Source organism: Apis mellifera, linkage group LG9 (assembly GCF_003254395.2).
Source record: "Apis mellifera strain DH4 linkage group LG9, Amel_HAv3.1, whole genome shotgun sequence".
Taxonomy (NCBI): domain Eukaryota; kingdom Metazoa; phylum Arthropoda; class Insecta; order Hymenoptera; family Apidae; genus Apis; species Apis mellifera.
The window spans coordinates 2710865-2724269 of record NC_037646.1 but is presented as its reverse complement, the minus strand read 5'-3'; the positions used below and the strand labels follow the sequence as shown (position 1 = coordinate 2724269).

The window sequence follows — 13405 nt, the reverse complement described above, 5'->3', positions numbered from 1 at the left end:
TCGATCGATTTTTACTTATTTACAGATTATCGAAATTGTCAATATGTAGTTCAAATAAGAGTTATACTAATAATAATATTTTTGAATGTTTGATGATTTATAATCTTTATCATGATTGTTAAAGTTTACATAATGACTTAGCTCGTATAATTCGCATAGTTAAAGTCATTCTTTGTCTTATGTCATACCTATTAATCATAACAAAGTATTAATCGGTTAATATAATTACATTAGTTATTTCAAAATCAGTATAATTATGAGTCTTATACAGTTATGAGAGATGATTGTATAAGAAAAAGCACGACAACATTTAAATTAAATCAATGTAATTGCTAATTACAATAGTTATTCTTTTACAAAATCTTTAATTCCATATAATATATTTTCTTAGATTATCATAGAATATTTATTCATATCTTTTTAATTTTAATTCGATTATTTTAAAATTGATATACATATATAATATTAAATATTATATTTTTTATAAAACTTTTTTTCTTTTTTGCACATATTTTTTTCTATTAATATCTATTAATATTAAAATTATGTTATTTGATAATCAATAATTTCATTAAAGAACATATAGAACATGACTACTCGTGGCTCAACATGTTGATTTTATCGTATTATTGGCGCCTATTGATCATTTATATATGTATATAGCGTCGCGACGTTCAATTTTCCATCTGGCAAACTGCGAAAGCCGCTATGTTTGGTGTTTTGAACGCATAGACGCACCTAAAAACCCGCTTTTACCCCTCGGGCTGGCTCTAAATTTAGCGTAGGTGGGCGGCCACAACCGTTTGCCAAGCAACAGGACTTCGGTACAGGGTGCAGCTGTCTCGTAGACGGCAAAATAATGCGTCTCTCCTTGACGATATTGGCAATATTCCTGCAACATTCTTTTGTCATGCTTTGTTGAATCGTTCGACGATTGCCGATTCTTTTCTATTTTTTACGATTCATTTCTAAATGTCGACCGACGAGAGTTTCAGTTTCTTCTGTCCGCATATGTGGTCATCTACCTCTGTCGAACGGTTCCGTTTGCCTCTTCGCAATGTATATAGTCTGTCTCACTCTTCAGCTCTGGACTCTGCTAGTCGGTAGTTTCGTAATATCGCACCCGGATACACGACGTATCCTGCTTTTTCAGTTGAGTCGACGCGTTCTTGACTATTTCCATGGTTCATAGATCATTCTAATCGTATTGCAGTATATTATGTATATATTATATATTATATATATATATATATATATATATATATATATATATATATATATATATATAAATTGCAATATATGTATGACTTCGGTTACCTATGTTATTTAACTGCAACACTGCTACATATTTTAAATAAATTGTACAATTTGAAGATCAAAGATAATGAATTTCTATACAATTGAAAGATTGAAACAGATGATTTAATTGTTACTTATATTTGTAAATATTATATTTTGGTATCTAATCTTAAATAATATATTAATATTAATGAAACTTATCACATATTAGACAAATGTTAATTATTTGTTATGCATAATTGCTACTTATATTTGTATTTGTAAATTACAAGATTTGATATGTTAAAAAATATAATTTTACACAATTTCACATAGCAATTATTTTATATTTCAATATTTAATTATGATGATATTTAAGAATGAAAACATAAATATATAAGAAAATAACATTCAATATATAACAATATATAAGAAATGAAATTCTATTGATTCTATTCATATCAAAAAAATAATATAATGTTCTAATAGCTCTATATTATGTTCATAATTTCATGATTCTTTTTAAATTGAATATTAATCTTAAGTTCTTGAAAATGCTATTTAGGTTCTTATATTATGTAATATTAAAATATTACTAGAATTTCAGAATATTATTTGTTACTTAAATATTATAATATTATAATATTAAATTGATATCCATTAGACTTTTATAATCCTGATCTAATAAATTGCTTCTATATTAAAAAAAATACTAATCGTATTCAATAATTAAATATATTAAAATTATTAAAATATAAATTAATTTTTGGAACAATAAATTGCTTCGTAATGAGATATATAAAATTATTTTAATAATTTAACAATAATATTAAAAATTATATTAATATTAATATTATAAGCAATAATTGAAATATTTAAGCAATATTACAGGAATATTTTTGTAATAAAAAAAAATAATATGATTTTGGAATATTTATCTAATAATATGATTTAGCAAAACATACTAAATCAAACTAACTAAATCAAAAAAAAAAAAAAAAGAAAGAAACTTTATATTATTATTATATGTATAAAATATTTTTTTCATAACATATGTATATATGTATTATATTATATAAAATTTATGAGTTATTTATTTTGGGATATTTTATTGGTTAGTACATGATCCAATTAAAAATAAAATGATAAAATTAAAAGAAACAAATTTAAATTATATTTTCTTCTAATAATTCTAAAAAGATGTTTTTATAATTATTATATTTTATTCATTATATTTTATAGGATACACTTGTACACGCTCTACCGTCGGATAGGCCTGGATTTGCAAAGGGCTTCCGTAAAAATATCGGAGGACGCTGGCGTCGCTTGGTAAAAAGGAAGCCGGAGTCGGAGACTTGTGCCATTCCTCCTGAATTAAAGGATCAACTGAAAACAATTTACGTCTATTGACGATCAGCGTTAATGCGCCGTTGTCTATATTTTTATAATTCTTCCTCGGTTATCGATGATTTCCTCTATGTAAGATAGTAATTATATCGAGAAAGATGTATATGGTATGAATGACAAAGAATAAAGAAAAAAAATGCGTAATGGGATAGTTCATCAAAAAAAGACAAAGAAAAAATATCGAATATATTTGTTCATATAAACAAAAATAATAAAAAATATTAAATAGTTTATATTATATTATAATAATTTTTAGTAGAAAATTTTGAAAGAAATTTAAAAAAAATGAAATTCAATATAATACATACGTTTTGTGAAACATATCAACAAGTGCCTAAAGATGTCTGTTTGGTCAAGTTAAAAATATATATAAAAACAAAATGTTATGTTCTTTTGATGATGAATATTTTTGTGAAAATATAACATCGAAGTAATTATAATTTGAATCATAATTACATAAAATATAGCAATATTTATAAAGACATATATAGAGAAACAAGAAAAAAATTTTATTACTATAGATTTTATATTTATCATCAAATATTTTAACATGTTTTGAAATATCATCAATAAGAAACAAAAGAAAATTTTTAAATAGCTGTCCCGCGTAAGTATCTAATTGCTTGGCTATGCAAAAAATTAAGTTACTAGGCTTTGATACATTGGACAATGGCGTCAAGAACTCTATGAGACTGAAACGTAAAGAGTACGACAACACGAGTTACCTCGTAGCTTTTCTTGAATACGTTCTTTCATGAATAATACAAAAAAATAATTTCAAATCACTAGTATTAACATATACCTGAAATTTTATAATCTTCAGAATTGCCAAAATTTCTCTATCTACATCTTTTTTTTTGGCATTTCTGTTGTATGTAAATAGATGTATAAAGCAGTAAAAATATGAACTACTTTTAATTCTTATAATGGCCGATTGTTCAAGTAGAATTTTAAATTTTTCTTTATAAATATTATTTAAAAAATTTAATATTGCACAAAAAAACAAAAGAATACCAGTTAAAAGTTAAACTCGAAATAATTATTTCTTAGATATATTATAGAATAATTATTTCTTAATCTTTCAAAATGAAAATTATTCGTATACACTTGTGACATAGGCCAATTTAAGATTCTTAATATTATTCAACAGCTCATATTGAGCTCGTATACTAATATGGTATTTTAGTTGTATTGTTGTATCAAGCAATACTTTTTCTTGAAATGTACTAAAATTTAATGGATTAAATAAACAAAAAAATTTGTGTATAGTCATTCTTCAGACTTACGTATTAATTGATTCCGGATATAAATTGAAAAAGATGTAAATCGAGGAATGACTGTATGACATTGTGCCACGTTTTATATTAGCGAAATTGTTTGATTCTGTGCTAAATGTATTCTTTTTGCACTTGCAATTTTATGCGTGCGTCAAAATTGATAATTTATATTTAGATGCAAATGGAAATAATATATATACATATTTAAAAGAAAAAAAAAAAAGCATTAATTGTATCAACGTTTCTTTGATAGCTCGATTTTTTAATTCTTTATTGTAACTTTCTAGAATGTAAATATATTATTGCATTGTTTGTTTATTATGAATGTGATGGCATAATGTTTAAATGTGAAACGAATAGATAGTTTAAGGATCAATAACGTGCCTACGATTTTTATAAAAATGAAATACTGATGCGATTGCATCTATCACCTAGTCACTTGATAATAATTGTTCAAAACTTGTATTTTAAACTTTTTGCCGCAGCTTGGATCTTTCCTCGTGAATATCTGTCTGAATACAACAATATCAAATAAAGTATTCAAAAAGATATATATATTATTTGTGTATTTATTCTATATAATTCCTTAAAACATTTTTTCTTTCTTGTTTATTTTTTTTATATTTAAGAAATTGAAATTTTTAATTAAAAAAATTATTACATATTTTATTAATTATAAAAGTATAATTGAAAAAATTAATAAGAAATATTAAAATTAAAGATAATAAATGTCATTTAAATATTGATATGTTTCAAATATATAAAAAATACATTTTACATGTATTTTATTTTATATTATTTCAATACTTTTATTTTTTATCATTTTAGCATTAATTCTTCTAACAATTAATATATTTCAAAACAATATACATACTTATATTACCTTGAAGCAATTAATTCCATTATCTTGATATATATACTATATATATATAACTGTGTATACATATAGTATAATCATTAAAAAATTTTTCACATATTTTATAAAAAATATAAAATATAAAAAGATTATTTTTATAAAAAAGAATCTATAAAATTTTATTGTAATCTATAAAATTAATATATACATTCAAATAACTTAGAATTGTTTTATTATTATTATATATATTAATAAATAAATATGATTATACAATATAATATATATAACATTTATTTTAATCAAAATTTTTATAGAAGTACAATAATTTTATATATAACAATATATATCTAATTAAAATTAAATATATAATTGTATAATTCTAACCATATGATCGTAAACTTACAATTAAAAGTATACTTACACAGATAATTTCTTTGTTTATAGAAATATAATTATATAAATGTATAAAACATTTATGATATTAAAAAAAAGTAAGTGATACATTGTAGATTATAATAATATCATCAGTATATACTTTTTATATACTTAAATTATATTAATTAAAAAAATAGAGGTTAGATTTTTCGATAGAGAGATTTTTCAATACTTCGAAACTTAAGAAAAAAATAATTATTGCTTAAATGATTTTGTTATATATTATAAAAGCACGTTCATATATTTAAATAACATATAATAAAATAATATTTTTTTATATATATTAATTTTATTAAACAAATTTAACATGTTCATATTATAAATATTGAAATTAATGAGATATACACAGAAAAAAAACAATAATAAAATATTTAATATTGAATAAATTTTAATATCATGTAAAATATATATAGTATTTCTGCTAAACAATATTTAGATTTTTTTCTAATACTATTTTATTAATAATAATATAACTATGATATATGTATATATTTGTAGATTATAGGAACGCGACAATTTTATTACGAGGAATAAGTATTATGACACAGAATAATCCAATAGAACTTTCAATAAAAAAAAAATTGATAGATTTTTTAAATCCATCTTACATCGAAGTAATAAATGAATCATATATGCACAATGTTTCTAAAGGATCTGAAACGCATTTCAAAGTAATCGTCGTTTCTGATTTGTTCAAAGATAAACCACTTATTAAGGTAAAAAATAATTAAAATAAAAATAATTATTAAGGTAAAAAATTTATATATAACGTTTATAACATGACATTTAATTGACAATGAAAATTTTTAATTATATTTTATATTTAAATTTTATAATCAGTTTTTATAATATATATATAATATTATATATTATATTTGATGAATTATTTTATAAAAAGACTATGATATTTTATAAAGTACTGTTTACAATTTATGTTTCGTTTTAATTTTAATTCATATATTTTAAAGATATAATTTTATTGATTTAGCGTCATCAAATGATAAATAAATTATTAGAAGCAGAATTACAAGGAGGTGTGCATGCATTATCAATTGTAGTAAGTACTATAAAAATATTTTAATATAATGTGAAAAATTTCAATAAAATTTGAAAATAAATTTATTTTCAAATATTTAAAATTATTTTTATGTTTATTTACAAAGGCGAAGACATCTGATCAATGGAAAGACAAATGTAATATATCACCAAGTCCAGTTTGTAGAGGTGGTTTTGGAAAATAAATTTTTGTTATATATATATATATATATATATCAATATTTGAATTATAGATATCATAGTATGTATATACATATGATATCTGCATATTAAATTTTTTAGATTTTAATTTAATTCTATTTTATAATTATATGCAATTAAGGAACTTAAAATAAGATAATTATAAATTTTTAAATTCAATATTGATTATTAATAATACTTAATTTGAACTGAACAGTAATTTAAAAAAATAAAAAGATACATTAATGTCATAAAGCAAAAGTATCCAGTCTTAATTTTCCCTCATTTTCAGTAAAATAAAGTATATCAGCCATAGACTGTTCTGCTATTGCTTCTTCTGCTCTATCATGCATCTATAAAATATAAATAATTGTTGAAAGAATATATCAAGAATTTTTTTTATTAAATTATTACTTACTCCTCTGAAGGTAACATCTGTTGGAGGACATTTAAAGTTTGGTCCAAAATTAACAGAAACTGTAGCACTTTTATGAATGGAAACTGTAGGATAGTAAGCTCCTTTATTAATGTCTATAAATGCTTCACCTTGATTTACTCCATTTTTATAAAATATAATTTTGCTTCCTTGTAATGGTTTTAGAGCCTTAAGAGCTTCAGGTACTTGATCTTTTTCTTCATAATAAAGATGACTTTTGAATTTTACTAAGGGCTAATGTATAAACATCAATTTATAAAACTTTTATAATAGTATAATAAACTTACATTTCATTCTTACCCGATCCTTGTAAGTATTTGGTAAATGCGATGCATCATGTGTATCTGGTAAAATTAAAAGGAATCCTAATGTATCACCTTCTCCATAACCATTGCTATAATGTTTACCTCTACTTTCATGAAATCGTGTACCTTTTCTATTTATAATTAAAATTATTTATTTATTATAACATTGTATTATATTAAAATTATTTTGAAATAGAATATACCTAGATCTCCAGGAATATCCAAATTTATCATAACCTAGTGGAGCTTGTAAATTAGCATATTCTTGACCCCATCCTAATCTTGTAGCTGATCCTTCTGGCATTTCTTCAATAGTAGCTTCCCAATACCAGGTACCTCTACTTACATCTAAAAAATGAACAAGTTATTTAAATGATATAAAAAATGATATAAATTAATAATTTTAATTTTTAAATAATTTAATTGTATGTTTATTGTATGTATAAAATTATTTCTGATAATAGATTAATGTTAACATACTATGAGTTGCTCTGACCATGCAATAGCCCTTTTCTCCAGTAACTGCTAATCTATCTTCTGAAACTCTAAGTTGTGGTGCTCGATCATGCAAAGCAAGTAAAACTGTACTTGGACTCAAAGCTCTATACAGCCAACCAGGAATAGGTTTTCCAGCCCAATCACTACTTTCATCAAATTCCTATAAAATAATATTTAGATTTATAATATATATGAACTAAAGAATATACAACATAATTACAAACCTGTCTAAAAGGTGCATGTGGATCAGGTTCAGCAAGAATATATCGATAGCCATCTTTATTAAAAGGATGTTCAAGAGGATATCCATGAGCAGGTAACTTAGGAGCTGTCATATCAGAACCTCTACCCTTTTTACCAGGTCCAGTACCTGTTCCTTCTCCAGGAAATTTACGTTTTGCATTGCGACCACGAAAACCTCCACTAAGTGGTACTGTACATGCCATAGTAATATTCATTACTTATGTAGTATAAATTTTAATATAATGATATATCAAAAATATAACAATTGCAAAAAGATTATTTATATATGCTTAACTGTTAAATCTTTTTAAAATAAAATTGATGAAATTTAAGATGAAATTTTTTTAAAATAAATTGAATATTATAAATTGATTCATAATACTATAATTACTATTATATAATAAATTGATAATTTTATAAAATTTATTAACATAACCTATTTAGACATTCTATGATTAGGCAAGTTGTTATATGATACCATAGTACTGATTAATATCTTGATAAGATAAGAAATAAGTATAATAAAAAGAAAAAAATTAATTATTGAAAAATAAAAATAAACATAAATAAATTAATCAAATAATTAATAATCAAATATGCAATAGTTTAATATAAAATATTTATGCTTTTAATTATTTATACATTATTTTGTTAATAATAATAATATTTAATGATAATTAAATAAATTTATTAAGATATCTCTCTTTTTTGAAATAATAAATGTCACTCTACATTAAAGTAATTATGAATAATTGTAATTTATTAAACTTAATTAAACATAACTAAGCTTACCAACATGCTGAACACCCATTTCAGTTACTTTTAAATGACCACCCTTAATCATTGCTTCATAATTTGGTTTAATCATTTGAAGATCAGAACATATAAGTCCAAATAATTGTCCATCTGAATTGCTTTCCTCAATAGTAAATAATGTTCCAACATCTTTTAACAATGCTCTATGTATCTATATTCAAACATTAGTTATTTTTATACATAAAAAAAATAGTAAAAAATTATAAATAAATAATATGTTTAATAAATATATAAAATAATTCAATGATTTTAATTTATATTTCTATATTTTTAATTATATTATTTCAATATTTTCTTATTTCTTTTTTATGTATCATTATGTAGTAAATTAAAACAATAATATTTAAAATATTAAGATCTTAGAATATTTAACAATTAGCTAAGTTATATAAATTATTTCTATTTTAATATGTAATTTTATATTCATAAATGTTTACCAACATAATAATTTAATTTCATTTATATAAATAAATAATAAAATTATTTTAATATTTATTGATAATAATATAAAATTAATAAAAAAATCTTCTTTAAAATTTTTTTTTAACATCATTTTTAAATGAATTAGAAAAATGTTATATTTTCAATAAAATTAAATATAATTTTATATTAATTAATATACAATATTAATTAAATATATAATAAACTGCTTACTGTTGCATGCCATGATTGTGTTACTCTACGTGGCATTGTTGTCATACTATCCCAATGGCATTCAATGAAAGGAATAATATCCTTATCTTTATGAAAAAATGTTCTTTGTTCATTTTCTTTTTGAGATATTTGCAATAAATTTGCTATTGCTGTTACACACATTTGTGGAAATGCTAGAAAAATCATATTCTTTTAAATATATTGAATAATTAAACAAAAGTACAAATTATATATTGAATAATATAATTATTATTTTTGTATTCTTACGTGCTTGATTTTTTTTGAAACTTTCTAAACCAGTAGGAGAACAATTTTTGCACATAAATATATAATTCATCATAAAGGGCACTAATTTACCCAATTGATATCCAATACAAGATTCATGAAACCATCTTGAACAACTAGCACATAAAAGTTCTATGATATTAAGATTTCTTTCTTTTCCACTGAAAGAATATTATAAGAATATAGATTTATAAGTTGATATTTATTATTTTACATTGTTTGCTTGAACACAAATTTTAAATAAACTACCAATAACAATTTCCAGTTTCATTATTATTTGTTCGGCCATTAGGTTTATCAATATTTTCTTCCAATTTATGTTTTTGTTTGCTTTTATCATCATGTTTTACTTTTATTTTGTCATCAATAGATTCAAGTTGCAATCCATCTACTTTATCGATTGGGCTATAAAAAATATATTTATACTTGACTATGTAAGTTATGAAATATATTAATGGTTTATAACCTCAAAAATACTTTTTCTGATAGGCGAATTTTAAGTAAGTATTTTTATATTGAATTAAATATAATAATACAATTGTACTTTATATATATATTTTTATAAATATGATATATATGAATAAAAATATTTAATAAATACCTTTCAGTTTTTTCTTCTGACATATTTGACTGTACGTTTTTATTATCTTTAAATTATTCTTGTTTTTATTTTATCTTAAATTTTTTAATGTATCAATATATAGCAATATATTTATTGAATATATATAATTATACATGCTTTCTTCGGTTTACTTTTTATTTGTTAGCCATAACTTATTTTTTAAAGCTTAGTTCATAATCACATGTGTGTCTACTTATAATGCACAAACATCGATAGGATACTATGGAGATTAAATATCATGTAATCATATAATATTTATATATAAATAAATTAAATATTATGCAGCATAAAAATATATAAAATGATAATGTTATACCATTTGTTTCGAACTTTATTTGTGTGTGTGTATATATATATATATATATATTTACGCAAAATTATAATTTGATAGAATTATAAATGTAAAATAATTAAAGCAAAAATTATACTTAATATGAAACGTTAACATTTATTGTATATTTAAAATTATAAATAAATTCTATTATAATATTGTATTAATATTGATATTAATAATATATATTAGAAAAAATTATATATAATTATATATATCATGTTCATTTATAGTGGCTATGGAAAATATTAATAAAATTATATATAAAATTTTAAATAAAGAAGATATTAACAATATTTACAAATTTAAATAGAAGTGGAAATTTGTTTATTTTTTTATTTTTTCATATTTGTATAATTATATTAAAAGATCAGTATTTATATATAGGTTATTTTAAAGTTATTTAAACTTTTATGAGAAATAAAAATGAACTGCTATTTTAAGATATATTTAAAAATATATTATTAATTAAAAATAATTAAAATAAATAATAAAAAAAATTATTTTACTATAGTTTAGAATAAGTAAATAATATCTAATTCATTATGTTTATTATTAAATTTAAATTATATTTATTATTTGAAATCATCGTATTTTTATATAGTAAATATACAATAAAAAAAGAAGGAAATATATTGATTTAATTTATAAAACAATATTATTAATATATTATAATTTATTTTATTTTAATTTAGAAAATTGTTTTTCATGAATGCTTTTGCAATTATTAGAGAATTATATTAAAATATTCTTTATAAATAAAAGTTTAATGTTGTAATAATTATTATTTTTATTATAATTTTTTAATAAAATACTTTTTTATTAATATATTACTTTTATATATATATATATATATATATATATATATATATATATATATATATATATATAAAATAAGAATAAAAAAATCTTATAATCATACTATTAATATATTTTGCTTATTTAATTTTATAATATGATATATAATTTACAATATATTTGAAATTTATATAATATTTATAACATTGCAATTCATATAATCATTTATTTTACCTCAATATATCGTAATAATTAATATATTTACAATTAATTATTAGAAGGAAATATTTTAAGTTAATAAATTTTAATTGATATATTTTAGTAAATTTCAGTGAATTTTTATTAATAAGATAAATTTAGTTTAATAAATATATATTTAATATATGTTACTATTCTCTTTTGTAAAAAATAAATATAGCTTATAATAATTATAATGTTATAATTTATAATAATAATTATTATTATATTATATAATAAACATAATTAATTTGAAGATGAAAGAAAAAACAAAATAAATATTTCATTGTCTTATTTCATTGTTTAATAGAAACAAGAATTTAGAAAAGAATTATTTTAAAAAAAAATATTTAAAAAAACAATATCTACAGAAGAAATTAAACAGATATTCATTAAAAAATATCTCTGATCTCTTAAAATAAATCCATGAATAAGATTAAAATACGAAAACGATTATTCCAAACAAATATGTAATCTGAATATTCTGTCTTTCTTTTCAAGATTAATATTATGTAAAAATAAATAACAATACCACAAACTGAATCATTTAGTGGCTTTAAAGTTGCTATGACAGGGGTTAGATTTGCTTTGGCGCAGCGATGTTCGATATGGCGCCCTCTGATGGTAAGCTCTGTTATTAGAGCACGAGAAGCGGTGGGGGAATAGAGTGTAGCAACGGAGCGTGCGTCTACGTCAAGAAAAGCTTTAAGCTTATTGGTCCCGGTCCATTGTTGCGTATTGATTGCTGCGGAGCGGTGGTATGGTCGTTGGGACACTCGGTCGTCCTCATCGCCGTCGTCGTCGTCGTCGTCGTCGGTGGTACAGTCGAGTAGGTTAAGAAAGCGGGACACGCGTACAGATAGATCAGTTTTCCGTGTCGTTGTGATCGAAAGCGCGTTTCGTCGCGTGCGATCCATGGATCTGGGTTTACTATATAATAATTACACGTAAAATATACAAGTATATATACGTATTTCTTCATATATACATATAATTACACTTTCACATATACATGCATATAGATGACACACGCGACACTTGTAAGTATAAGTATAAGTGCGCGCGCGCAACATATACACGTATAAACATATAAACACATGCACGATACAAATAAAAATTATTTCCATATATGTATATACGCATACATATACACGCATACACGCGCGCGCATCTACATATATGTTATACGTGTACATAAACATTTACTTATAGATATAACAGATACATATGCACGATCGTGTGCGCGCGTGTCTACACGTACATTTACGCATACTCCATGTAGGAATATATAAATATGTACGTATATATTTATAATATAACACAAAATTGATATAATTACAAATGAAATACGAATACACAGACGAACACGTTGATGCGCACATATAGGCAACATGAACATACAGACAGACGTATATAAAGAAATGTAAAGATATAATACGCGACATACAGACAGAGCATTGAATACAGGCACGCACGTATGTGTATATACGTGGACGCACGCGTATGTATATATCATCGTAGTGGTGGTGTCAGTGGGTTGTTTTCTTGTTTTCTGTTTCTCCCTCTTTCGAGATTGGAACTACCTGCAGCATCAGCGGCGGCGGCGGCGGCATCAGCTGCCGCCGAGCATGTCGACATCGACTCCTACTTCTATCTTCGATCACTCGATAAACTTGGTGGATAATTTCTGA

General features: G+C 22.4%; 4 protein-coding genes across 18 annotated transcripts in view; 2 read left to right on the top strand and 2 right to left on the bottom strand.

Moving 5' to 3' along the window:
* LOC724177 overlaps positions 1-2894 on the top strand; it is a 76866-nt gene extending 73972 nt beyond the window's left edge. For all 10 annotated transcript variants that reach the window (XM_006558166.3, XM_006558167.3, XM_006558169.3 and 7 more), the window contains one exon: positions 2521-2894. In XM_006558166.3, coding sequence (XP_006558229.1) covers positions 2521-2688 — 168 coding nt within the window. In that variant the 3' untranslated portion in view covers positions 2689-2894. The remainder of the gene's footprint in view (positions 1-2520) is intronic.
* Positions 2895-5188: 2294 nt separating this feature from the next.
* Positions 5189-6744, top strand: LOC551959 (DNA-binding transcriptional regulator BolA). Its single transcript, XM_624341.5, has 4 exons — positions 5189-5309; positions 5752-5969; positions 6242-6310; positions 6417-6744. Exons 1-4 carry the CDS (start codon positions 5279-5281, stop codon positions 6492-6494), a joined length of 396 nt encoding a protein of 131 aa, XP_624344.3. The 5' UTR covers positions 5189-5278; the 3' UTR covers positions 6495-6744.
* On the bottom strand, positions 6587-10485 carry LOC413573 (set1/Ash2 histone methyltransferase complex subunit ASH2). 6 transcript variants are annotated; one of them, XM_016913927.2, is made up of 12 exons: positions 10328-10485; positions 9976-10131; positions 9709-9887; positions 9442-9614; positions 8764-8938; positions 7953-8161; positions 7711-7888; positions 7434-7578; positions 7226-7361; positions 6908-7159; positions 6731-6842; positions 6587-6605 (listed from the first exon to the last, which is right to left on the bottom strand). In XM_016913927.2, the coding sequence occupies exons 1-11, from the start codon at positions 10348-10350 to the stop codon at positions 6738-6740; spliced, it is 1731 nt and encodes a 576-aa protein (XP_016769416.1). In that variant the 5' UTR covers positions 10351-10485; the 3' UTR covers positions 6587-6605; positions 6731-6737. The 6 variants fall into 6 exon arrangements, 5 of the variants coding, with proteins under 5 accessions (XP_016769416.1, XP_397014.4, XP_026298710.1 ...); XM_397014.7 differs by lacking the exon at positions 6587-6605 and having other exon boundaries at positions 6724-6842; XR_001704190.2 differs by lacking the exon at positions 6587-6605 and having other exon boundaries at positions 6833-6842; positions 7213-7361.
* On the bottom strand, positions 10464-13245 carry LOC113219002. Its single transcript, XM_026442928.1, has 2 exons — positions 12247-13245; positions 10464-10568 (listed from the first exon to the last, which is right to left on the bottom strand). Exons 1-2 carry the CDS (start codon positions 12629-12631, stop codon positions 10501-10503), a joined length of 453 nt encoding a protein of 150 aa, XP_026298713.1. The 5' UTR covers positions 12632-13245; the 3' UTR covers positions 10464-10500.
* Between the last annotated feature and the right edge of the window lie 160 nt (positions 13246-13405).

What these genes read in the sequence shown, in the direction of transcription:
- LOC551959 (XM_624341.5), top strand. Translation starts at nt 5,279, where the DNA reads ATGTATAAAACATTTATGATATTAAAAAAAA. An exon ending in ATTTATGATATTAAAAAAAA is followed by an intron (nt 5,310 to 5,751) that starts GTAAGTGATACA and finishes ATATATTTGTAG; the next exon opens with ATTATAGGAACGCGACAATT. An exon ending in AAGATAAACCACTTATTAAG is followed by an intron (nt 5,970 to 6,241) that starts GTAAAAAATAAT and finishes TTATTGATTTAG; the next exon opens with CGTCATCAAATGATAAATAA.
- LOC413573 (XM_016913927.2), bottom strand. Translation starts at nt 10,350, where the DNA reads ATGTCAGAAGAAAAAACTGAAAG. An exon ending in GAAACTGGAAATTGTTATTG is followed by an intron (nt 9,888 to 9,975) that starts GTAGTTTATTTA and finishes ATATTCTTTCAG; the next exon opens with TGGAAAAGAAAGAAATCTTA. An exon ending in CACATGCACCTTTTAGACAG is followed by an intron (nt 7,889 to 7,952) that starts GTTTGTAATTAT and finishes ATTATTTTATAG; the next exon opens with GAATTTGATGAAAGTAGTGA.
- LOC113219002 (XM_026442928.1), bottom strand. Translation starts at nt 12,631, where the DNA reads ATGGATCGCACGCGACGAAACGCGCTTTCGATCACAACGACACGGAAA. An exon ending in ACTAAATGATTCAGTTTGTG is followed by an intron (nt 10,569 to 12,246) that starts GTATTGTTATTT and finishes TAATCTCCATAG; the next exon opens with TATCCTATCGATGTTTGTGC.